General features: G+C 41.6%; 1 protein-coding gene across 2 annotated transcripts; it reads right to left on the bottom strand.

Annotated features, from left to right (window-relative positions):
• Positions 1-98: 98 nt before the first annotated feature.
• On the bottom strand, positions 99-27,544 carry LOC307047068 (inositol-tetrakisphosphate 1-kinase-like). Of its 2 annotated transcripts, XM_079693796.1 has the most exons (11): positions 27,227-27,443; positions 26,599-26,749; positions 23,156-23,180; positions 16,303-16,428; positions 12,351-12,468; positions 6,005-6,103; positions 5,699-5,739; positions 4,920-5,085; positions 3,614-3,681; positions 3,361-3,523; positions 99-2,553 (listed from the first exon to the last, which is right to left on the bottom strand). In XM_079693796.1, exons 2-11 carry the CDS (start codon positions 26,691-26,693, stop codon positions 2,234-2,236), a joined length of 1,221 nt encoding a protein of 406 aa, XP_079549922.1. In that variant the 5' UTR covers positions 26,694-26,749; positions 27,227-27,443; the 3' UTR covers positions 99-2,233. The 2 variants fall into 2 exon arrangements, with proteins under 2 accessions (XP_079549922.1, XP_079549921.1); XM_079693795.1 differs by lacking the exon at positions 23,156-23,180 and having other exon boundaries at positions 27,366-27,544.
• Positions 27,545-27,894: the final 350 nt, after the last annotated feature.

Raw genomic sequence — 27,894 nt, 5'->3', positions numbered from 1 at the left:
GCATATATACACGTACTGTACAAGACACCCAAGAAGTAAACATTCAGGTGGAAACTGGAGCAGGATGACAACGTCTGGGTTGCAGTAATGACAGAAGGCAGGATTAACCATTTATTTCCCATTAAGAAGCACGATAAGGAACACAACATAGGACACACAATATAGTGGTGTACACAGATTTCAGCCTGTCCAGCTTTAACAGGGGCGCACCCAACAAATGTTTCCCCGTTTTCTAGAGGAGGAACCATGGGGTTAGAGTTTCTCTGAACCTGCTGCTTTACACGCTGAATTATTTTCTTCGTGACACACAAATTGTGGGAGATAAAACCAGAACTTTGTGGAAATATTCTCACAATGTGATCTAAAGAAGACCACATCTCAGAGCATCAATGATTTTCTTTTTGTCCCAGAGAGATGTTGTTGAGATGGCTGCACTGACACTTATTCAAGGACAGTTCCATCAGATACAGAAGGAGGACATGGGACAGCTAGGAGGAGCTCTCTGGGACAAGAGAAGAAGAAGCAGGCTCAGAGGAATGTGAAAATCTACAGGTTGGCACTCCTTCCCACTAGATGCTAGAGGGAGACAACAGCATCAACCACACATGTCCCTTTGACACCACCTGTACAACCAGACCCAGCGCTTTATTAAACCTCTAGTAAATATCCACCGTTTGTTCCAAAACATCCCTCGTGCTTTCATTTAATTTATATAAAACATTTTTTTCCCATAAAATCTCAATAAAATAAAGTTGCTCTTAGTAGATATCAGGACAAAGATATTAACAAAATCGGAGTAAAAAAATCTCACAGTGAACACTGGGAACAAGAGCTGGACTGTCTCCCCCACTGCTTCCCCTCCAAAGTATTTTAACATGTGACAATAACAGCAGCTGGAACAGAAGCAGGTCCAAGGATCTGAGCTTCAAGCTTTACCCAGTTTTCTTTACTGCGTTTTGTAAGAAAATGCTGTTAGTGAAACTAAATTAAGCACAGACGTTACACCGCCGAACAACTTCCTCAATCATCTGGAACCATTGTTATTCAATGATATCAAAATATTTGATACCCAATTCGAAACTTTAATATTTTACCTTAATTCTGGTGGAATAATATATGTTCTGATTCTTAATTATGTAATTAAAGCAGCATTCTTTTGATAGGGAAGCCTCAGGAGAGGAGTTTGCTCACATTACAGACACAAGCACTGACGACATGTGGAGAAGCCTGTTTGAGGAGACTATAGAAGAGTCTTGAAGAGATGAGTTCAATCTCACACTGGAATTCTGAAAAAACAAATCATGGAATTGTCTGAAAATATCCACAAACACGAAAAGGAATGTGATCCTCGTCTTCCTGCAGCGAATCAAACTGGGACTCTAACAAGGACGTGTTGTCTGTTGACGACCTAACATCCGGCATCTTACATACAGTAAAACACTCAAAGACCTAAAATCATTGATGCAACAATCATAAAAAAAGAAAATCTTGGTCACATGGTCATGGAGATTTGATTCTGCAGTCGTCCCTCCAACACATGACAGACATTTGATGGCACTCGGAAAAGTAAACGGCTTACATGTTTGTTCAAAACCCACAAAACCCCAAACTATGTTGTCGTTCATGTTCAGACTCATGGTGTCCTCTGCGGTGAGTTGGCCACAGTCACATAGCAGCCCTGGACCTGTGGAGGCGTGTTCAAATGCCCAGTCACCTTTTCTCCCCGTCACTTTGTGCAGAGGAGTCAGTGGTATTGACCAGAAAACAGACACACTCATCACAGGCGTGGTCGCAATGCAAACATACCTGTGTGTGTGTGTGTTAGTGTGTGTGTGTGTGTGATACAAGGGAGCATACATTGCACGTCTAGTGGCACATCTTTCTCCAGTCCTGACTCCATTAGCTACCTCATCTGGACCCTTTCATTACAGAGAACTCACACAGGAGAGAAAAATAAAATCAGCTATTCCCAAAAAGTTCCCAAAGTTCACATTACAGTACTGTTAAGTCTCATTAGATGAAACGAAAAATACAAAAAGGCAGAGAGAAAAAAGCTTACACCCAATCACCATCATTTTCAATAACTATATAGGAAAAGGTTTGTTTTTGATTAGATATATTATCATCGTTAACATCATAATTATTATGATTATTATTCATTATTATTGTCACCATTGTCATCCGTTTTGTTTTTTTTGTTCAGGGATCAAACGGAGTGGGGGCGGGGGATCAGTCACTGGGAGGAGGCCTTGGTAGCTATCGTGGAGACACAGTGCTGCTGGAAGTTAGGGGACATGGCCGAGTTGCAGCCCAGTCTCTGGCGGGGGCCCTTCAGCCCGCCGTCGCCCTCTACGATCCAGGGGCTGCCGCTGGCCTCTTTTCCCAGCATGCTGCAGCAGGCGGGGGCCGGCGTGGCGGCGCTGGGTACCGTGGTGCTCACCGGTAGGCTCTTGGGCTGCTCGCTGGCCGGGGCGAAGTCCGGGCTGTGGCTCTGAAGCACGCTGGTGATGTGGTTCAGGAGGTCAGTGAAGAACTCAGGGACACCCTCATAACCTGAGAACACCAGGGGACACCCGTCAGACAATTCAGCTTCTCACCATATTGTAAATGGTAGGGTTATTTTCTCTTTCATGCTATGGAGCAGTGTTTGTACATAGCACATATTTGAGTATATTTACTAGTAATATAATAATTTTGTTCGACTTGATTATCTTAAAGGTCCCCTATTAATACTGTTTTTCCTCAATATATTATAGGTCTCAGATATATACAAAACATGTCTCTGAAGCTTTTGGCTCGAAATACCAAACAGATCATTGCAGCATCCCATAATCCCCTCTGTTTCAAAAGTGCTGATTCTCTGTCTGTTACTTTAGATGAAAATAAGGAGGGGGGGGGGGGGGGTTACCTTGGTAAATAGATAAATAGTTATGACATCATAAAGTGGCCAAAATCTGATCAGCTCATTTTCAGACCGGTTTTTATATAAATGGATCAGGACAAAAAGTGAGTGAATCTTTTTTCCTGAAACTTTCAGAATCTCTTTACAAAGAGGGGACACATGTTGATGTATAAAAGACATGAAAAAGTGGATTTTGCATAATAGGTGACCTTTAAATGCTGAAAAGAAAAGTGTATGTACCCATATGTAAAATGGGTAAGTAGAAGAAGATTGCAGGTCATGTGACACAGAGACTAAGATCTGAACAAACAGAGTTCAAGATTACACAGGTGATATTTACCACCAAACAACTGGTTGCACAACAGACCTGCGTCTCCTATGGCAACGTGAGCAGAAGGTCCACTCCATAGATAAACATATAAAGATAAAAAGCACCCCCCTCCCCGTGTTGCACCTACCAGGGAATGCATTGATGTCGATGACGGCGTGTTGGCCTGTTTGGTTGTTGATGATAACGTCGATGCCAAACAGGGACACGCCTAGCGCCTGCCGCAAAGATCTGGACAACTCTCTGATGACATCATCACTTGGGGGCTGGGACACTCCCTCCACGTTCTCTCTCTGAGATAAACACAAAGTAATAAAGATTATTATCAACAAAACTCATACAGAAATCAAATGAGAAAGCGGTCAGTGACATTGGGAACGTACCGTGGTCAAGTCTGAGGACGACTCTGGTTTGGAAACATTGTGGCTGTTGAAGAAAATGGCTTCCCTGTCTGAAAAGAGGAAAGAGGAAAAAGGTCAGGTTGAATTTAAAGAGCTTTGAGTACACACTTTCCCAGTGGCATCTAGATACAGTTTTCATTTCTGGCACTAGGTGGCAGCAGAACGTAATGAGGAAACCAGGCTTTACTAAATACATGTCGTTCCTCACTGACTTAAGGTGTAAAGAAACAGAAACATAAAACCAAAGCACCCTGAGGGGAAGTCTTTTAATGTTTAACCATCTAATTTACAACCATGTCATGTTGAGTGTTCATGTATGAACAAAACAGCATGTAAGTTGTTTGCCTCTGGCCCCAGATTTCCTTTGAAGCGGTGATAAATGAGACAGGATGAACTTCAGAAATGATTGCTCCTCTTTTCTTTGTTATCATTGCACTGATTAACCATGGAGTGTTAGAGGGAAGGATGAGGGGAGGGGTGGTGGGAAGTAAATTCCATCACTGTCCAAATAAATATGCCCCTCTCGGCTTGTAGAGGGTGGTGGTAATGAAGTGTCAGGCCGATGGGCTTGCTCATTCCCAGAGTGGATGAACAAACAGCAGTTTAGCTCCACAGAGGCAGGAAGGCGGGTTGGGACAGAACATCCCTCACAGTTATTTTGAAGTTATTTCCAAACACTAACCCGTACCTCTTTTTATCTTCAAACCTCACTCTTTCATCCGGCCTTTCCATCCACTTTACAAAACACGATGTATAGCTCCGGGCTGCAGAGCCAATCCAAACGCTGCGCAGATGCAACGCTTTGGTATGTTGCTTTATGTGTTTGACAAGGGCTGTGCTTTTTTTTCCTTCTGCCTCACCGCTCAGCATTCCAGGCTGAAAGCAACTGTTCTGCGCGTTACACAAAGCAGAAGACTAAGCTGATGGAGCGACCGGTTTGCATGAAGGACTATACTGTATCACATGCAAATGCTGGAGTGTGTGCCAGGGGACAACCCTATGTTCAAATCTCTATCATGGGAAAGGTTTCTGACTTGTTTATGGGGAAAACACCGCTCCTCTTGTTTATTCCCGGCATGTACCAACAGGGCAGAACTCAATAGCACTCTCCTGCATCCCTTAAAAGGGTGAATAGGTCCAATCACAGGGACTATAAAGCCCTTTTATGAGGGCTTTTATTGGGTTCTTTGGAAAAGCCTTGCAACTCTTACAGTCGGGCCAGTGTGGCCGTCAGCAGCCCTCAGACCTCCCCACCTGTCTCTCTCTCCTCGCCTCTAGGTCTCCTCACCTGCAGGTCCAGCAGGGAAGTTCTTCAGTGAAGGTCTCTCCACCACGGTGTAGGAGTCTCCCACCACAAACACCTTGTATAGCACCGCGTTGTGGTTGATGAAGCTCTGGATCACACAGGGGGGCTTCACGTCCTTCAGGTCCTCTTCACTGAAGATAATGGCCATCTGAGGACGGAAGGACACACCGTAAAAGACTGCGCTCGAGTCATGTGAAAATGGAAAATAATTGTCACTAGTCATCTCGGGCTGCAGATAAACATTCTCTTCGTTATCCATTAACCTGCCAATTGTTTTCAAGATTATTGGACTGTAAATGTGAGAAAACTGTGAAAGATGTCCATTCAAGTTAAAAGTCCAAGCTTATATCTTAACTGTGTTGTTCTGTCCGTCCCACACCCAAATATATTCAGTTTAATAATATGTAAATAGCAGGAAATCACCATATTTGAGCGGCTGAAAACAGCATTTTCTGCCCTTTTTTTAAGTAAAGTTTTCTCTAACGATTAAACGCTTATCAAATAGTTGGCAGGTATTTCTCGATCCTCTTATTGTTGCAGCTCTAGTTAAATCCTGTCTTAGATTAATGGAGTGGGTGTGGAGGAATGAAGACTGTGAATCCAGCCGTATTCATTTCAGCTGACACGCTCACACACATGAGGCTGTTTATCTGATTGAGTTGTATGTCCTTGTGTTTAATGGGAGTCCTGTGACAGGACAAGTGTCGCTGCTCAGACAAACTGTGGAGGGTGTGTGACCTCTGAGCTCTGTGGCCTCTCACCTCGTGGGAGTTGGTTCCATGAGCCACCCGTGTTTTGCAAACTGAGGAAGAAAGACAGACGAGGAAATACATTTAGCAGTTACATAACTTAATGCAATACTGTGAAGCTGAAGTGACATTTCTGCAGGGAAACGAAACATTGAACACTTTGACAATAAACAAAGAACTGTGAGACAGGAAGTGAGTCAACACAACACAATTAAGAGGTTAACGTTACAATATTAGATGAAAGGATTGTTTATGGAGTGTAGATTTAAGTCCTGGATATCTAGAGGAGGTCTAAAAAAAAAAAGAAGAAACACTTACTGAAGGGGAATGTGAGTCCTTGCCTCTTGATCTGCTCCAGCACATCTGGGCTGCACTCAGTGTTCAGGACCATGAACGGAGGAGAGCAAATCCTTTCGTCTAATGAAAAGAAAAGTAAAAGAAGGTGGGTAAGGATGAGTGAAGTCAGACACTCTGAATGAAGGTCTTGGTGTTTTAGATAAACCGTAAAAGTGATGGAGAAAAAAGGTCTAATATTGTTGATAGTGTGGTCTTCTTGAAAACAAGAGAATTATGGATTTCTTCTAAATTTGCTTCTAAAAATATCAAATTTCCAACGGAATAAAATAAATAAAAGAATCATCGACAATCAATTCTCTGTCGATCATTTCAATTCACGCTTCTGACAGGCAATTGTATCACATGACATAAAATGAATAGTATGTGTAAGTGGACACAAAGAAATAATCTGTGTACAAAAGATGCAAGTGATTTATGTTCCATGATAGACAAAGTGAATTGGTCCTGAAATAGCTGCTCTTGAGGCTATTTGTTCTAAAAGATTAAAGGCAGCACCTTTGACCATAATCTAAGCAAAAAGGCTTAAGACCTATTCCACAAGTAAAGCAGATCAGTCTCTAACATATTCAGATGCACCTTATTTCATATGGCACAACAAAATCATATATTTATATTCCATCCTTGTGATGGTTTAGACAAGAAACACAGCAGAGGGCATCTGAGGCCCAAGGGGACAAATGACTCCTGTTCAAATAAATAAAGCAGAGAGCTGCCAGGCCCTTCTGCTCCTCCCAAACACACACACACAGGAAAATGCTGAAATACAGGAAGACACAAGACCTCATGAGGAACTGCAGGCAAGTCCAACCAGCTGAGGACATTACGCGGTCATCATATACAGCACCTGACTAACAGGCGTGATCGATCACTCACGCCCAAAGCTCAAACAAAGCAGGGGCAATTAGAAGAGATAAAGTCAGCCGAGCCTTACTCAAACATGAAATAGGCCGGGTCTGTCTGACTCAGCGTCTCCACTATGTTTTTACATCACACCGTGTTTGTTGACATAATATTTTCACATCAAATCCTGTAGCAGCAGGTCGGTCAGTTCCGATAAGAGTGAAAATAACAAACATCCTGCAGCTCCGTCACACTTCTCGATATCGCGGCTCAGGATGCATCTAAATTAATGTTCTGCCTAGGGTAATTTCCGCCCAACAGTAGGTACATTGGGGGTGAAAAGGCAGCCGGCACGAGATATCGCAACAGGAAATCAGTGAGGGGGGGCCAAACCAAGAGCTGGCAAATTGCTAATGACAAAAACACAATGGGAACACGCCGGCCTTTGTGAGCCGTGGGGCTCCGCAGTGGCAGGGCTCTCTGCTCCCACTACTGCTGAGGTCAGGACAATCCCATTTGCCTACATTACCTCCAGTGCTGAACTCTGGGTGTGCACTGGGCCCCACACACACAGCTGCAGCTCCCACAGAAGCCACATAGTGCAGACACAAACACACAAAAACATTTGGGGAAACCTTACAATGAATGGAGATGCACAAGGCAAAAAGAGAAGAAGCCTGAATGTTATCTCTGACACATTCTGTGACAGTAAGCTGCAGAGCAGGATCCAGGAAACCTGTAATAAGGATGATAATAGCAACCAGGCAGGCATATAATTCAGGATAATTACAGCTTATTGTTGTTGTAGTCTTGGCCATCATCCGCTTTGGTTATGATGCAGTGCTATAATTACCAAACAATACATTATTTGGTTTTTATTTGATAAAGTTCAAGTAATTCTCCAAGCCAAAGAGCCACAAAGCAATTTGAAGATTGACATTTAGTATAATTAAAGCATAGTTACAGCCCTACATTGTACTCATTAATTAGTATCGTCACTTGCTGGAGGCATGAGGCAACATTTCTTAAAATACATCCAACAGGACAACGGATGTGAGCAGTCAGGTGATCGGACAGATTTCACAGAAAACCCCAGTCTACTCATTTCAAGGGGGAAATGTCACTTTACACTGCTTAGATAACTTTTTTCTTATCTATAAATAATGTTATTGATGGTTTTTGACGATCACATCTATGACACCAACCCATTATAAATCGGGAAAACCCTTCGTGTGTTTACGTTGTTGTAGTGCCCTCCAGCTTAAGTTGCTCCGCTGCAGCTCAACATGTGCTTTGACCACTATGGGCAAAACTCATTTCCTAATAGGAACACTTGTATTTTCCCCAGCAAAAAGGAATAAATGTGCCTGATAATAGGATCTAGCATGGTTCAAATGTTTCTATTTTTGCTGTTACATGACAGACGGACACAGAATACTCCTATTCTCTCTCACAGACAGACACTTGTTCTGCGCTCGATAACCTTTCCATCTGCTGGGTCTGTTCCAGCATTGGCTCTGCAACAAGTCACTGTTGGGAACAGGAAGACTGAAGGGTTACCCATCAGTCATCTGTGCTCTTGGTCCAGCCACGCTTAGCATACTGCTGTTATTTTATGAGGACAGGAATAGCATCAAAATGTTTTTCAGAAAACAGTCTGTTGGGGAAAATATCCCCATTATATTACATCACTGAGTTCCCAAAGACTGATGGCGCTTACATTTGATCAAAAAAACAAAAAAAAACATCAAGACTGTCAGACGGAAAACATTTTTGAGTTCCAAGTTAAGGATTTATAATAAAGAGACCGGGGAATGCAGGATAAGCGAACGTGGCCAAGTTTGCAATAGCGTGCATGCTTGGCTCTGGTGGACGCTTTAGGGATAAGGGGGTGAAGGGGAGTGTGGTGGGGGGGGGGATCAATCTCAAACTGTCTAAACACTGCATGCTCACAGCAGACCCAGCGGAGCCGAGGACGACGTTTACGGGACTCTTGCATGAGACGCTTTTTAAAATGTCATTATCCTGTTACACTGCTTTTTTTGTTTCTCTTCTTCTTTTATCTCATCGGGACATCCCGTCTGTCCTCTCTACATCATATTCATGAGCGAAAATAAATCAACTCCAAACTTATAGGCGATGAATGAACAGAGAAAAATGACTGATCATATATTCCCATATTTTTTTCTTTTTGCCTTTGGTGCATTAAGCTTTATAAAGTGCGCTGTTGTTTAGGTGGAAGGCTGAACTCGCTGGTTGCTATTTAGAGCTTTGTTTCCTAGAAACCTCAGCATCCTCTCTCTCTGCGCCCCCCCCCCCTCCCCTCCCCTCCCTGAGGCAAAGCAGTAGGATTTCCAATATTTCAAATTGAACTCCAAACACGGCTCTGAGAGTAATGCAATTTCCAATATATAAGAGGCTTACGCTCCAATAACAATTAAGAGTCGATGAATGAATAGTCTGCTGCCCGCCTCCTCACCCACACCCGCTCCCGAGACCACATCACTCCCATCCTCCAGAACCTCCACTGGCTCCCCGTCCGTCAAAGAATCCACTTCAAAGTCCTCCTCATTACTTACAAAGCCCTCAACAACCAGCCCCCCCCCCCTACCTCACAGACCTGCTGCACCACCACACCCCTTCCCGCTGCCTCCGCTCATCAGAAGCAAACCTCCGATCCATCGCCACCCGCACCAATCACCGGACCTGGGGGGACAGAGCCTTCTCCGTCGCTGCCCCCTCCCTCTGGAACTCACTCCCACAACCCATCAGAGACTGCACCGACCTCACCACCTTCAAAAACTAACCTCTTCAATCTGGCTTTTCATGTGTGATTGTTTTTGTATTATTTGACTTTAACTTTAACTATATATTTATTTGTTGTTCATTTCTTCTCTTTTCTCTTCACTATTATCTGTAAAGCGTCTTTGAGCACCTGTAAAAGCGCTAACAAATTAAATCTATTATTATTATTATTATTGATACGAATTTTCTCACAAAAAGGTAAGTCCTACTTTGGTGAGATATGAAAGGAGTGTCATATACCTGACAAGCATTTTCATTTCAGCTGCCTCTTTGAGTGTTGTGGTGCTAAAGTGTCTCTGTCAATCCGTAACTATAATTAAATATTGATCACTTGCATAAATGGGACACTTGTTCTCTTGGTCCTTGCTGAGTTGTGCATTGATGTTAGCACAGGGACCTTCACACAGTGTGATTTATATACAGGGGGAAAGCCCAGAAAGGTTTGATCACGAGGAAGACCATTTGTTTTCAGGATCATTAATTTTATCCTGAGCTGAAGAGAAATAAGCTCAACACATTGAGAGGGGATTTGTTTGATCAAAGGGTTCACTTGACGACTGTTTCTGTCTTTAAAAACAGTCCGAGATATCACAACTCAAGCATACACAGGAACCAGTAAATTCCACTAAGTAACATAAACAGTTACCTAGCACTGGCTCAAATAGGAAACACAAAACAAAGTGGGACAACAGAGCAGCGCCAAAGATTCAATAAGCACGACTATGAATCACTGATCCATTAGTGCTTGTGTGTCTCTTGTCTCGCTATTTTCTATTAAACGTAACATTTAGATGACTTGTACTTTATTTTAATTTATACAACTCGGAGCATCACAGCTAAATGTATCGTGAGACCACTTGTTGTAAAATAAGGTTTCCAGAGAAAACACGAGCGCATCTCGAGTGCTTCTTCCAACTGAGAACTATTCTGAGTAATGCAGACTGTGAAGCATGGCGGCCTTTTAGTGCTGGGTTGCCTTGGCAGCAGCTCCTGGACTCCATGGCCTCTGCTGATAAGGAGGAGGAAGTGGCTTTGCCTAAGAAAGCAAGGTGGACTTTCCCCACTCGAGCCCATTTTTCTCAGTCGCTCTTATTTTTCTGTCTGAATAAAGTGCATTTATTCTCAGTCACGTGTTGTTTTTCCTACAATCACAGTGATGTGGTGTAGGATTATAATGACTTGCACTCCATGCTTGTGTCTTAACCCATCACAATTGTCAGGGAGGTTTGGTATGCAGGCCTAAGTGTGAGCAGAGAGCACCACTTGCATTAATGGAGGCAGAGTGCAAAAAGAAAAGAAGCTTCCTATAAATTCAGCCAGTAATCCATCTTCCTCTTCAGACTTAATACACAGAGCAAGATGGAATGCTGGAGATTATACCCTCTGTTACGTAACAGCCATCATGTCTGTTTGGATAAAAAGACGTCTTCTCGTGGTGCTATTTTAAGAAAGGAATGACAGTGTGGACATGCTGAAACGCCTCTGATCTGTTGCTCTGACTGTGGTCTCTCCTAGCACGTGAAGTAATTGGTAAAAGGTTTCCCTGCCTTGTATGGGGTTAAAGGAAATGTGGATGAGTCACAGGTGTGTTTACAGTGTGTGTGTGGGTAGGGAATGTGTTCCAGCCGTCATTGCATCGATGCGTCTCCAGCCAAAAGATTTCTACTGCTGAATAGTTTATGGCATTAGAGACAGAGGAAGGTGTTGGACCGGATTGGAGGCAAGTTCAGATCCATCAGTGACAAACCTGCACCGAGCCAAGTTTATACAGGGTTCAGGCAGGGGGGAAATGGAGGAGAGGAATTATTATATCAGCATAGCACCCTGCCGGCACAAATTAAACATCTGCTCGGAAGCATCGAGTAACATAATTCAAGAGTGACTCGACAGCGCCGTCGTATGTTATCTATGTTTCCCTTCTGGAAGCAAAGAGGAAAGACAGAGAACCCGCAGTTAGCACGACACTTCCCCTTCAATAACATCAGACATGTTACGTAAGGTAGAAGTCCGTCCATGGAATCAACAGCTCCTTCATTGTTTTAAACAACTTCTGCTTTTATACAACAATCAGGGCTGTGATCAGGGTGTTTACCTTATCTGAACCGATGACACACTGTGTATTGACCGTATACAGAGTAAGAGGTGGGCGACACGGTCAAGCGACACAGCAGAAAACACTTGATTGCCAGTCTGGAAGCTAGCTAAATAAATCTAATACAAAAGTCCTGCAGTAAATTCTAGTTTTTAACATTTCATTTTTGTTAAAACTGTCTTTATGTTAGAGGCTGCAGTATTTTGATATAGATATGATGGAAAAAAAGATTAGAAACGCGTATTAAACGGTAGCATTTAACAGCACTGGAACTGTAGCGGCTAAAATGAAAATGTGATTGAGTCAACTTCTTTCAACAAAAACTGCACATAAAAAAAATGATGGTAGAATTGATGAAGCACCTATGTGTTAGACAAGATTATTTGAATTTACATGTGCCTATTAAAAGGTGTGTGGATTAACATGTCTTCTGAAATAGGGTTGGGCAAAGCTTAGCGACGTAGAGACTACTTGCGCTGTCTGTCGCTAACCAGAACATGTGTTAATAGGGTTATCGTGGGACAGTTACTTGAAGATTGATACGCACAAGTGTGACATGAAAGGTCTTACCTTGCATACAGCTCTCTATCCTGTGGATGAGCTGGTAGGACTTGCAGCGGTCCAGCAGAGTTCGGATGGCTGGCAGAGGGTCCAGGACAATGGTCTCAGGGTGGGCATCAATGTAGTCCTGAAACACAGAGATGCAAACGTCTTAATGTTGTTTTTTTAAAACTTAATTTAGTTATTATTTAGAAAAAAAATCATTACAGAAAAACTAAACACTAGTCTATCAATACCCAATTTACAACCACTATCACTAAAAGCAAATAGCGCTAAATATCCAAAATGAAATGATGGGTTTTGGACTGTTGGTCAAATATAAAAAAGCTTTGAGGGCGTTTTCATTGGATCTGGAAATATCAAAGGGAATTTTTCTCCATTATCTAAAAAAACCTCTTTAGAGTACACAATGAATCAATTGTTAAAAACAAAATATCAACGGATTAATCATTAATAAAAAAGTACATTAAATGTGCTAGAAGGGAACTCTATGACAAACACAAAAATACATTCAGACAAATTAGAAATGTTTAACAAATATTTTGAACTACATATAAATACAAACACAGAGTTGAAGGGTCAACATTCCTGACTCTGTGGACATGTGAGCTAGAAACAGCATGAGCTGTGTGCCAGTGGGTGTGTGTAGGTTACATCAGTACATCTCTGCATGGCCGGCTGTTAGGTCAGCATGAGGTCAGCGTGAGGTCAGCGTGAGGTCAGCGTGAGGTTAGCTGTTTTACATAACTGCACAACCCTTCTCTCCTCTCGTTGGCTCTCCTCTGGCTCTGTCCCCGCACCACCTCCTCTCCACTTTGCAGCTCTGCATGCCCTCCACATTTCCAACTCTGCTCTGTGGATTTCCCTGCCAACCGTCCCTTCCCAGCCATTTTTTACTGACTCACAAACTGTCAGGAGGAGCTGGCTGACCCGCACATCACAAAAACACCTCGCTCTACAGCTCTGCTTGCATTATATTAAACAAATGCGGCAATGCGAGACATCAAACACAGAAGTAGAGGATAAAAGAAAAAAATCCTATTTGCGAACTAACTCTTATGCACACATTGATGCATGCAGTGTAAATGCCATGGTAGACCCATCTGCAGGATTTGCCTGGATCTTACAAGCAATGCTGACCAAAGCCAGTTGAGCGATTATGCAAGTCAAACATGCTACCGCCAACAAGAAAAATCCAAACTAATCTCCAAGGCTTTTAGAGAAATACTCCACTGATAAGGACAGTCACTTGCTGAGTTCTGCATCTCAGAAGGAGATTCACATTAAACACAGACAAGAGGGGGAGGAGAGAGGGAGAGGAGCACTGGAGAGCAGGTGTTAAGAGAGGAAAGAGCCAGACATATGTCACTGTAGGTGGAAGAGCGGGGGTGTTAAGGCTGCACTTTTTCTTTCAGTTATTCCTGAAGGATTGGTTTCCATCGGGGGGAAAACAGGTTTTAAATCTCAGAGAATATAGTCAGCAGAGGAGCTATTCTGTGCTACTGGCTTTAAAGCATGTCTGTGATGCCACAGGCCACCATTAAACCAAAATGTGATTAGCAATTTGACCACTTATATGAACCACAACCAACCAGATGGCTGTGATTCACCACATCAGCTAGAGTGACATATGCTCTGGATCATAGAGATGCACAACAGACTGATACGTTTATTATGTTAATAGCCAACATTACCTTAAAGGTCAGCAAACTAATAAAAACAGGGCCGTAAACATGCAACTCTAAAATCATGTCAATATTTGTCCCAGGTCCACTGTGCCTCAGGCCATTGAATCACCCGAGCGCATCCCAGCCTGACATTTTGTTTCAAATAAAGGAGTATTATAGAGAGGATGGCTTATTCCCTCCACCACACTAAAGGGCAATTCTAATCACAGCTGCATCATATTAGGAATGCACCAGCGATTATATCTCAACACAAATGTAAAGACAGATGACAGCTGCGTTCAGGTAAATAACCCGAACTAAAGAGGAATGAGCCACAAAGCTGTGATGTTGATTTAACAGCTGATACTTGATCCTGCATTCCTCTGCAGTCATAACTTTTAATTGGTGAGTGAAGGAATGACACTGTCGGACTAAAACTAAAACGTTCAACTTCAGTTATGGCGCCACAAACAACTGTTCCCCCTGATACTTAGCCGTGGGAGAAATATTTGTGTCAGTTCACATTACTGGCGACGCTCAGCCCAAACTAGCTAAATAATGACAACAGTTATACAAAGTTAGGTTGTATTGAGAACGGGGACAGGAGAACAAAACGTGCCATGTGTCTTCAGGTGTTGGAGAAGAAGCAACAAAGCCAGCCAAAGTATCGTGACACCTGATTACAAAGCACCTAGAATATAAGGGCAAAACTAAGTGGTGATTTAAATGGATTTTACTTTATCACTTCAAAACAGCTCTGAAGTATTTGGGGTTGACAATTAGAATACAAATAGTTCCGGGGCATAATAGAGCTTAGCAGTGAGGTAGTTGAGATAATAGTTGGAACATTTCAAATTGGGATGCAAACAAAGTAAGCACCGTTTTTGGGCGGGTTACACTGTCCTTCTATTTTCTTAATAAATATGATAAATGATTTGTCTTTAAATGTGAGAAAATGGTAAAAAAAACACACAAAAAACGTGTAACTTATTAAAATAGCTAGTTTTGACACAGTTAAAAAAATACATTTAAAGTGATAAAACCAGAGAAAATGAATAAAGCACACATTTGAAATGTGTCAATGATCAAATAATGGATCCTTTATCGAACATGCTTTGTCAAATATAACAACACATACTTGTATGTATTACTTGTCTATGCCTGTGTCAAAGTTCACCTCTGATGTGTAATTTTCCACAGTCACCATTGTTGACATCTGATAAGGTGGGGATGAATACTTCTATAGGTTTTTTCTAAGAAGCTTCTTTATCACACAGATCTTTACAAAAAACAAGGTGTGTGCATTTGCTTCACTATGACCTAGACTCCTAGAGGGCCATAAAGTTGTGCAAATGCAGCTAGATGTAATATATTGACCTGTTTAGTAGTGATTTCCCCATGCTGACACGTTTGTCTTTCCTAATTAAACAGTTACAGGCTGACAGAGATATGTGTTGTTGATAATCTTAATAGCTCCTCTGACTCATTCAGAGAGAGAGAGAGAGAGAGACTATGGACTGGGTGTGAGCTGGTGGAGCGAAATTAATTTTAACACCCTCTAACACTGCTGGATTATTGAGTACACAGAGACACACACACACATTTTTCTGAAGTGTGCTCACAGCACCTGATTTGGAGATGTGACCTGCTATCTAAGTGAGATTTTTCTCACTTCAGGAAGTACAGGATTGAATATATTAAAGCAATCAGGTTTTACAGTGTGAGTCTATAATTGTATGCTCAAATTCAGCTGCTAATGTTCCTGGAGCTATGTTAAGACTCTTAGACCTTTCTGTTTGATTCCTTGATTTGGAACATTTACATATAAACATAAAAGCCTGTATCCATAAATGTAGTGCCCGGTGCAGTGCTGCAGTTAGCTACAGACAATGCTATCCAGAGCCTTTTCTCCATTTTAAGATCTGGCTCCGTTTGATTGGACCTGGATATCATTTACAATTTTTTGTTGCTCTTTCCTTAAGCAAAGAAGTGAAAGTTGTTTGATATTAAATGTTGTCTGAAATCAAGCAGACATACAAGATATTTGCAATTCATACAACAACATAAACTGAAATTGCAAAAATGTACTTTAAATCAAAAACGACCTGTTCAAAGAATAAGTCAATTATATAACAAGTCTGACAAGACATTGTGTGCAAGCTTTCACAACAGTTTTTGATACAAATATTGACATAATATGAAAATCACAATGCGATATTAAACTTAAGGGTATAGACTTCTATACATCCCCTTATACTCTTGGGCAGAAACGAGAGAAGAAGAAAGAGGCGTACCTGTACTCTCTGCACCAGCAGCACGGCCTGCGAGTCATTCTGGTCCGCCTCCAGGATGAGGTCGGTCAGTTTGTGGATGATGACGTCCAGAGGACCCTGCTCCTCCAGAGGCTGGCTGAGGTCCAGCTGAAGAGAGGAGGATAGCCATGAACCAAAGGTTATTGTGCACAAGCTTCTCCACTAAGGTATTCATTTATCACATTTAGAAATGGTTTACCAAAACAATCATCCATAAATATCCATGTTTTTTTCGTTTTTCAAAACAGCAAAGAGTGTCTCCTAGCTGCAGAGCGTTGCATTTGGTTAACGACCTAGATAAAACTGCAGCATTACATTGCAACTATTACTTGGGGTATAGTATTTGATTCCAGAATACCTCATACAAATCAAAAGTATGTTTTTACAGGCAGTATGGCATGATTTTGACAATAATTAAATCCTTACAGACCCCAAGTCAAACTGCCATCTTGTCCTCACTTCTCCTTAACTGATGCCAAATCATTGTTGCTGTGGCAAGAGGGAAGTTTAAAATATGTACTGGGCCCGCTTCGTTATAGAAGTACATTAGGAGATACAATTACCACCTACTTTGGAAAATCCTCAACCTGCTATTGTCCCCTTTATTTATACTCCCAGTCCGTCTAATTCCTGCAGAAAAAGGCAATCTCTCCACCCTCTCATAGCTCTTCTCGAGGAAACAAACATTTATTTTATTTCTCTGGTTATAAAAATGCATTAGGGACTGAATCTAAATCAATTTCTTCCTTATTTATAGCTCCAACTTTGGTGCAGCCAGTTTATGTTGCATTTGTTTTGAATTACTCCAACAGGATTTTTCTTCTGGTGCCATATATTTTACTATAAGTTAGAAACTTTCTCTCCCTCTGGCCAGACCTCCAGTGTTGCTGAGCATATTCGACAGCCTCTGAGAAAATGCTAAATTAGCATGCGTTTGAAGTTTACTGCAGCTGAAAGACTGACTGCCCTGGCCAAGTAGTTCACAAGTAGTCAAAGCTGCTCTCCAAGAGTGATAAGACTTATGTAGGTCAGCGCTTGCACAGACATACACACAAACACGTAGCAACATTACATGAGATAAAGAGCAATGCTGGTCCTAAGCAACCAATGTCAAGTCCTCTGCTAATTGAATTACCATATCTAAATTCACAAAAGGCCTAGATTCAGGCTGAATGTGTCCAATGTGTTGCTCAAAAGTGGGTTGTGTGAGGTCGGTGTGAGAAACAAGCCTCAAAGTTAGAAAGATCCAAGCCTGCTTGGAGTGACGACTCTTTTCTCTTTGGTGCTACATTAAGGACCTTTTGAGTTGAGAGGGAGGGTTGTGTGAAAGAAACACAAACTATCACACGGATAAAGCTGCCTTCAAAACGTGGCTAAGCTTAATATACTGAAAAAGTAACTAACCTTAAGCCATGTGTTTCCTAACATGAGTAATACAACTTATTTTTATTACACTAAGGTACTGTGCCAAATAATTTAGCAGCAGATAATGACCCATTAAATATGTCAAATGAAATGATGGGACTAATAGACAGTGCAACTAAAATCAGATACAGAACATTGCACTGATTTGATGGTGTCAAAAAGAGCTCATTGTGTTGGTTCAGTGCTGCTGTTGCGTAATATCAACTATTTGCGTTAAAGTAACTCAGTATCTAATCAGCAAATGGGGATCACCTAATCGTGACAGACAAAAGACAATGAGTCAAACCCTCTGCCAATAAGCCAGAGCCGGGAAGGACCCCACGGTGCTTTATGCTGTCTAGATAGTACGCAAACTGAGAGCGAACACACCTTAGTCACACTGGTGTGGATCAATGCAAGAATTGTAAAAGTGTACAGAGTTTCAGTTGGTTTAGGGCTGTCAAACTGTCAGTAAAGCTAACATTTCCTGGTTAATAATTGTGATGGATAGATGACTAATTAGCCTACCCTTGGTCTTCCCATCAGGAGCCAATTGCACAGTGTAAACCTGGTGAATATCAGTTGATTTATCGACTGTATTCTTGGAAGGGATTTATCAAAAGGAACTAAATGTACAGCTGCGTGGACCACGCCCTATTTATAATACACATCATAAAGTATGTGCACGCTATGCTAACATGTAAGAAATGCCAACACACCTTCTAATGTGGAAGTCAAGCGGCATATCTTTAAGAGCCCATTATGCTACATCAACACGGCATGTCTTTCCCTGCCCATCTTAACACTTTGGAATCTCATTCTGCTCCATTCCTGCTGCCAGTAGAAACACGTCCTCCAGCTCAAAAACAATATGCCAACGAGAGCTCCAAAAATGTATACAAGGCCAAGTGGCTCTAGCAAAGGAACTGACACAGACAACATTTTCAAATTGAGTGCAAATCTGTATGATTGGGGCTAAGGGAGGGCTGACGTTAGGTGTGGGAAATATGGCTAAAATATTTGATCAATATATGTCTTTTTTTGGATATACCCAAAATCTGAGAAGTGAAAATTCTCTTTGCAGACGCTGTTTCCCCAGCTGGTTTATCAGGAATCATGTGGTGGACAAACGTGTGGTATATGGCAGATGCATAAAACAGAAACAGGCTGGCATGACCTTAGTAGCACAGTCTTGGTAAACCAACACTATAAAAACGTCTTGTCACCTGAGGATAAACAATTAATGTGTTTACAGTACAACACTATGAGCAGCAGTGGTGACAGGGCCTCAGCAGTGAGGTGAGGCACGTGTGTAAAAACCAGAGTGGTTCCTTGTCTGTCTAGCTAGCCCTGTCAGTGTAAACCAGTGAGGCATGGCTTTAAATCTTTTGGTTACACAACACTGAGGGCCCATCCACAGCCTGGCCCCTTCACAAAACAGGACCCTTCATCACCGGGGTCAACAGCCACTGGCAAAGACACATCACAGAGGATGAAACTCTCGTCTCCTCATGCGTAGACAGAATGACCCTGCTTTGGAGCTCATGCAAAAAACCCACTGATGTCCTGCTAAATGTTAAAAGCAGAAATGTCAGCTGACGTCGTTGCACATCCCTCTGGGACTGAGCAATGGGACATGGTATTGATGGACAGCCTAGAAAACACGCTAGATCCTGGAGGGAGAGGGTAGGTCAGGGACAATATATTTCAGCTTTGATGTCTCTTCATGGTGGCCGGAGCTATGCCCCAGGGGAAGCTAAGGAATGATTTGGCGCAGACATTAGGGACAGCGCTGACATGCGGACGTCAGTTTTTGACATAATTGTGTACATGTATGGTAGCGCAAACTGCATCAGCCATCAGCAGTCATTTATCTCTGCTGAAGTGTTGCCATAGAGAAGCTTCATCCTTTAGATGTCTTTGCTCTCAGCTGGATCTCATCTCACCTGGCTTTTGCTTTGTTGTCAGACTTGCCCACAGTGCCAGACAGACAGGTGATGAATGATTTATATTTTATGGCCTGCAGCACTCGACACCCTTGTGTAAGAAAAATATACGTGTCGTAGAAAAATGATGCTGGCCACACCTCTCATCATGTTCAAGACTAAACATGAGAAGGGGTGAACATGAGCGTGGATCTTCATATAGAGGGTCAAACTGGAGCTCATTAGGCTAATGGCCGTCCACTCTGAGTCCCTGGTCCTCTCACTGATTATGTTGTGCACTCGATGAGGCAACTCCCTTTTTAGTGTTTATCAATGAATACACTTGAGTATTCTTTAAAATATTTAATTAACAGAAGGTGTTTGAGCTAGCTTTAGATTGTTTTATAATACATTTGTGGTAATAGGATTGGTCATTATAGATGAAAAATAACTTATTTGGAAGGAACGAGACTTCTGCCAGGTCTATGAAAACATTAGCTGTCAGGGAAGTCACACTGAAATCATCTTTGTAAAATTGATTAATATCAACTTCCTCTTGGCTTCAAGACTCCTAAAACACCAAACTATATAGTGATTACAAATACTGGTCACCAATCAAATGTCTTTGGAGGGTGCTGGTGCACTGGAGGATCAATAAATACCATATAAAGATAATCTCTATTTGTCAGACTCCACATATTCAATATGTGGGTGGGATACAGTTAGCATGCCGGAAATTCCCCTGGTCATTTCTAGTAAGCACTTAGCATATATTAAACAGAAAAAGTAACTCAATAACTTCCTAAGGACAGCCCACTCGCTGTCCATTTGCTGTGACGGGTTGTCTCTCATAATGCGAATATTGGCTTACTCGAAGCCGAGCCTGGTGAGTTAATCTCATCCGCTCTGTGACCGGGGGGATAGCTATCATGAGCTCCAGGCTAAGGGGTCAGTATTGATGAGCTGCTGCAAAATCATTTGGATGAGGGAGAGGAGGCCTTGAGGGATGAGAAGGTGAGGGTGATAATGGGGTACTTATAAAAAAGAGCCAGAGTGGAAAGATGCTAGAGGCTAAAGGAGCAATCGTGTAAAGTCAAACAAAAGTGCCATCTGTTCCTTCTCACTTGTGTCAGTCCTGATGGGTATACATGTAGATGGTTTCCCACACTACAAATGGAAATTCAAATTGAGCTCCCTAGGGCTGCCAGATTTAGCGAAGATCTGTTCACACAGGTTGACGTCATAACTACTGGCAACCCTCTGGAGGATCCAACCTCTTGCGGCTAATAACATATAATGCTAGGTGGGGGTGCAATATCAAATATCTATATATCATAAAAAAAAGATTCCCTTGAGGGCAACAGACAAGTATTTTTTCTTTATCGATTAATCTTAACATAATTTTCTGATAATCGGTTACTTATATTGTTTAAGAGGTCAGAAAACCGTGAAAGATTCCAAACACATTATCCAAAAAAAAAAAAGTGACAGCTTCATACTTTCAGTTACTTTGACAAATAATGAAAACCTACAAGTTTAGCCAATTCATTTATGGTTTAGGCTCGTAACCGTTATTCTAAGAAATGTGTTTTCGGCAAACACAAATTAAGTGAATTAGCTTGTAATGAAGCATAGGTAATCAAGATGGACTAATGGTTTAATCTGCCAGACAAAACGCCTAGGGTTAGTTGATCCGTGGATAACCAAGGTTGAGTTGTTATCATCAGTGAATGTGTCTGACCACAGGGACAAGGTTAGGTGATTCAAATGGCTGCAAGAGATAAATGTTCTACCACAGCCTTCTAGGGAAGGTTAAATAGGCGATGTATCCACGAAACAGCAACACTCCCACCTAACACACACTTAATCTGCAATAGTAGTGCCAGACAACTTTTAGATTGTGTAATGTACCAACGGCTTCCTTTCCCCTGATATCCCTTTCTACTATGTCCTTATCACTCTGATCTCGGACTCTTCTTTGTTGAAGTTTAATCAATTAATGCATTCAATTACTTTCTCAATGTGGACATTTGTCTTAAGTTTTGTTTAAATTGGGCTTAAAATAACATAACATATTTACAAATACACATACATTATAGCATAGAATATTACAAATAGAAAAACCGAATACCACACACATGATCTGACATTAGAACTGCTTCATTAACTGCGCACTAACAGTCCAAGGAAAGGTCTAGGGAATGCTGGGCTCAAAATTCACGAGTGAAATAAGAGACGACAGCTTTGTACACAGACTTGCATAACAAGGCCAAAGCATTACAACGGCTACCATTATCTTGGCCTGTGATGCAGCCTTGACGGTACAGGCACTGACTGGCTCTGGGTGCGTCTGAGGCAACAGAGTCACCGCTGTAAACTCAGACATACCTCTGAGAGTAAACTGAGCATTCTCAATTAGCAGGGACAGTTAAGGGGAAACAAATACAACGTTTATAGTGGTTTGTAAGATGAGACAAAAAAACTTGGTGGTCAACAGGTAGTGCTAGAAAGATTGTTCTAATGGGGAAGGCCAGAGGGTTGTTCAAGTCCCAGGGTTCCCCGAGCTGAGTGTTTTTGAGAATCCTCTCAGGAGTGACTGAATGCACGGTGGGAAACAAAGCCCTGCTTACTTTGGGACTATTCCCAGGACAAGGCTCTTTCTGGGTGTGCTGATATCGCTAGAACAGCAAAAGGAAAAAAATAACCTCAAATCAAAGGAAGAAAGAAAACCCCTCCCCGAACAAGAACACATGAGACAGCATTAAAGAAAGAAAAACAGAGGCTGAGAGAAAGGCAGGCTGCTTTCCTCCTGAATTGCAGAAATCTATTTAACTGACAAGCACTTGTCAACACTGAGCTCCCAGGACTTAGTAACAATTGTTACTATGCTGCTGTATGTGCCCTGTTTACTTACTCAATGCAGAGTACTGTGCCCCAGACAGCAGTCTTCACTACCCCGGGGGCTTGTATGTACCTGAACAAAACTCAGCAACCTCTTTTACTTCAGCTAATTAATTACTGGAGCTAGAGGATTTTCTTTCTTTAGGGTGAAACCATAGGGTACATAAAGAATACATTAAGTGATCTGTCAAGAGTTTTTAAATGATCACATTTTTGCAATTTTAGAAAAACTGGTGTAGGTCAGATACTGTACATCTAGAAGCTTTTAAAAAGCTTTTCAACCACACATTGTTGCAGCTATACACTCACAGAATGAGTAGCCACTGCCCGTATAGTACAGTAGATAGCTCTCACGTACAACAGTCTACAAAGAGAGGCCATATTGTACTGAGATGAATTACACCACAGCTTCACAATGAACATAGCCTAGTCTGGTAGACTCTCCCCTACGGTGTTTACGACCAAAAATAGCAAGTGTATAGCAACTACATTAGGTATGTAGAAGGCTTGGTCACAACTCTACCTCAAACCAACAATAAAATGCATCTTAACACAAATGTACATTTAAAAAAGTATCAGGCAAAAACAACCTGTTGTCCACTTACCTGAACAACTTCTATTCCTCTTTTCCTGAAAAATAAGAAAGAATTAACTGTTAATATTTTACCAAAAATAAACTGAAAGTCATAAAAACACACTGCTATACATCAAAAGTACCCAAAGGTATTAATATGAAGGATGTTGTATAAATGTGTTTCAGGCTCAGGCACTACAGGGGAGGATGCCTGCGCTCTCCTTTCAGTTTCTCAGGGGAAAAAGTGAGGCAAAACATATTTATTACTTGCACATGAAATATATATATATAAATATATAAATATATAAATATATAACAGTTCCAAGACAGAAAAGGTTAAACTCACTTAGGAAAAGTTAGACATTAGCCTCTTGATGTCAAAAATAAAGCAGCAATGAACCTGAATTATTGGCAACCAGTGGACTACTACAAGAGATGTTGGCAGAGGTGACTATCAGCAGCACTAATGTGGAACCTGGACTCTTCCCTTAACCTCCAATAATACACAGCAGTTAATCACCAATCATTTACAATGTTTAAGGGCTGTAAATAAAGATTATTTTTGATCAATCTGCAGATTATATACAAGATTTATAGATTGGACTACACATTTTCCATCTCAGTTTATCAAAATCCAAGATGGTGTCTGTAAATGTCCTGTTTTAGATATTCCGTTTAATATATTTTATTTTAGACAAATAAGTCGATTAGTCCTCTAATCGTTGCAGCTCTACGATGAACACAAAACCAGTGCAGCAGCATAACCAACTGAGCCTGTCCAGCCCAGTTGTTTTTGAGGTTACAGTCCCATGGTAACAGCAGCACAGCCATTCAACACTTCACAACAATGTGGATATTTAATACTGCAGCTGGCGTGTTTCATGTGGCGTGAATGGGGCCTTTAGTTTCATCCCATCTCAGATATGGAGATCGTCTGCTGCTCTCATATATTGTTACAGAGCCAGCAGAATGAACAGGATGGAGGAGAAGAAGCCGAGGTCACAACTTTTTGAACATACACTTCTTATTTAACCGTTTCTTACTGGCATGCAGTATTATATATCCATGAACTGTAACCCTAAAGTTAGGTATTTATGTTACACCATAAACATGGCTCTGCATGACAACAAGTGATTACAAAGTCTACACATGGGTGTATTTGAGAATGTTTGCCAAACAAACATCGGGTGGAGTCAAATAAGGTAGGCCAAACAGGTGAAGCAACATTACCGGTTTGGGCTGTTAGAAACTTTGATCCCGTGCTTCTTTTAAATCAATGCAACCAGTTCTTTACATGACAATGGGTTTGAAAGTGATACCCGCCACAGATTTGAATTTATCACAATCCTCTCATCGCTGAAGTAAATTATATAATTTGGCTGAAAGACAACATACAAGCATACATACAGTGGGTGCAGCTCAACATAATCTCATCAGACTTGTTATAATAGAGTGGCCTTGCCTTGACATTAGCCAATGAATATATTTGTATATTAGCCAAAGATGCTAAGCATGGCTGTTTTCAAGGGCATTGATTTTTTCCAGATCAATTATACTGTATGTGAGTCACTAGGAAGCCTCTACGTAGTTGTGTGAGACCCAAGGGATAAAAATATAATCCTAAGTGGCTCTGACCAGCAGGCATCCAGTAAGTCCAGCTGCACGAGACAGGCCAGACCCCACACTGAAGCACTCACATCGTCAGCTGCATGCCACATGATGAGAGGGAGAGAACCTGCTTCAACACTAGTGGAGTTTGATATTGGCACATTCCCTTTAAGATGAAACATTTGGTTCATCTTTGATTATAAAGCCTTACAAGTCAAAACACTTCCCCAATCTATTTGTGAAGGAAAATCAAAGGGCATGAAATGGGATTCAAAGAGAGTGATATGGCCAAGGAAACCTTTTCTAAACTATTAGGCGTGTCATATGATGAGAAGAAGAGGAGAACCATGAGACAGGTTTCAGTGGGTAACGAGTGGGAGGTATTCAAGAGGTAATCAAATACATGATACAATCACATTGACTTTTTAAATGGGCTGGAATGTGTTATTGTTCCTGCATAAAGGCCATTCATTGGAATAGTTTTTTTAATCTCTAGTCACTAATTACACTTTCTAACACTTGGCCCCCTCCCTTCAGATTAAACAACCCTCTCCAGTTTTTAATGGAAGAATGGGGATAGGTAGGATGGAGGGACAGAGTGGTTACTTGTAGATTCAAGAATAAATAAAATGTTTTGTGGATTACACTGTGTTAATTTAGGTTGTCTCAACCAGGATGCTTTGTGAGGCAACAACCCTCCAGAAAAAAAAGAAGGAAGCAAATGCCTGCTATAATGCACGCTCAGTGACAACACACCTGACCTACCAGAACACACCAGAAAGACTGTCGGATTCATACTTTTTTCTCCATTTTCCCCACACTGTTGGTCTCTGATTGTTTGTGTTTTCCAGTACACTGCGGCCCACATACAGCACAGGCAGCTAGGCAATAAGCAATAAAAAGTCTGCTGCCATACCTTGGAGCCAATCCCCAGTCCATTAAACTTATAGTAGCTATTGTAAATCAGTGAGGGAGAGTTCACTCATCCTGAGGAAATACCCTACTTTATAAGACCTAATATAAGATTTGACTTGGCCTTGAGAAGTATAAGCTACAACAAAAATATCATTCATCCATACATACATAACCATCTCATATAGCTGCCACTCTCAACGCTGGGCAAACAAATCAAAGCTACAGTGGACGTACACCCTTGAACAAATTCATGTTATGACTATGCATCTCAACAGATAAGTGTTTTTTTCGTAGACGATTAAACATCCAACAACTAGAGACACAAGGCCATGACCGTTCTGCTCCAAGTACAAGAATTATAAGATACTGTATTGAGCAAAGGTTAACTCTGTGGGATGGGAGCACATATTCTGGTTTAGATATAAAATCAACACGTCGGCAGAAATATTGTTCTTCTTTCCAAACACATAGCATACAGTTTTATGCTTCAGGAGAATTAGCAACATAATAACACCAGTTGTGGCTGTTTATCCTATTACACATGCACCTTAGGCCACTGTCAATACTTCTACTTACACACTTTCCCTGAACCTTTTGTCTCAACAGGCACTGACTTAAATCATGGCAAACAAGCTCTACAACACTAATTGACTTTTGCTATAGCCACCTTCCCTCGGGGCAAGCATTACAAAAGTAGCACAGCAGCCACAGGCCTTGTAGTTTTGGCAAAACCTCAAATTCTTAAAAACAGACATGATCAGGGTTGTTGTGTGCAAGTATGAATTAGAAAGTGCAAATGAAAAGGGTTTAGAGAGGAAGAGATAATAATGTCCCTTTTTGCCATGGAGTCACTAAGAGGAAGTGCAGTGTATGTCAGCACACCTCTTAATAAACAATTGAATACACTGTTGATGATTATTAAAACATTAAATGCTTTGTATCCACACATACCTGCACAAATCGGCAAAGGCCTGGAAATTCAGCTTCTTCATCTTCTTCTCGCTGAGCCAGTAGCCGACTCTCCGGCCTTTCAGGAAGGTCTGCATCTCCACTGTGCTCCGGTTCCTGCTCTGGAGGTAAATGGTGTGACTGGAGGCTCAACCTGTACAGGCGAAACAACAGGAAGCCACACTATGACGTTAACCTAGCAGCAACAAGCAATGAAGGTACAGTGAAGTCCACCACTCGGTTTGCGTTACTCAAACACAGCCAGAAGTGGCGCTTTCTATCTTTCTACTAGTGCCTTCATGGTTCACACATCGTTTGGTTTTTTAAAGGTAACACCACAGAGTGTAGTTCAGCATCAGCGAAACACACAGACCATTTCTGCTAACTGCTAATGTTAGCTAGCAAGCTGGGCAGTGACAGTCTGCACCGCTAACCGATGGTAACTAAGAAACGTAAGCTAGCTTGCTAACAAGGCTGACCATGGTTACATTGCTGAACAGATTTACACCACTTTCTCGTACTAAATTAATTAGCCAATGGTGGAAAGCAAAGGCTACCTGGCTAACAGATGAAGCCACTGACTGAACGGTAACTACGTCAAGAGGGGCTGTGGGAGCTAGCGTTAACTAACCTGACAGTTTTAGCACAGCTCCCCCTGAATGTGTATCCTCTTCAGAAACTAGCTGGGATAGTTTCCCATTCTCTGTCCGTCCGGTGGAGAAGGAGAAGTTTCAAACAAGGTGACAGATGACAGGCTGAGCTGCACTCACGTTGAGATGTTCCTGGTGCTTTCTGCCTCAGTCTCTGGACTGAACTGCCTGCTCACACCCAGGATCCAGGAGACTGATGCTGCGTTCAAGGGCCCCTCGGAAAATACCACTCCCGACGGTCGAATCACAGCCTGTCCTGATTTCACGTGATGCTGTGCTTTCATTATCGATTAATTTGCATTCAGAGGGGAAGAAGTACTCAGATCGTGTACTTAATCAAAAGTAGAAGTAAGTGTAGGAATGTTCTGTTCAGATAAAAGTCCTGCATTCAAATGTTACTCAAGTAAAAGTACAAAAGTATTGGCATCAAAATATACTTAAAGAAACAAAAGTAAAAGCACTCATTATGCAAATTGACCCATTTCAGAATAACATATGATATGTTTTTAATCATAATTAGTGATGCATTCAGGTGTTTATCAAAGCAGGTAAAGGTGTAGCTAGTTTTAATTTTATAGTGCAGGGTATCTTGTGAATGTTACTCCAGGTTTAACTAAAATCTTATTCAACTGTTGTTTACATTTCACAT

The sequence above is a fragment of the Notothenia rossii genome (assembly GCF_949606895.1).
Source record: "Notothenia rossii genome assembly, chromosome: 7".
Lineage (NCBI taxonomy): Eukaryota > Metazoa > Chordata > Actinopteri > Perciformes > Nototheniidae > Notothenia > Notothenia rossii.
The sequence above is the reverse complement of the archived record's forward strand: the minus strand, read 5'-3'. Positions and strand labels throughout refer to the sequence as shown.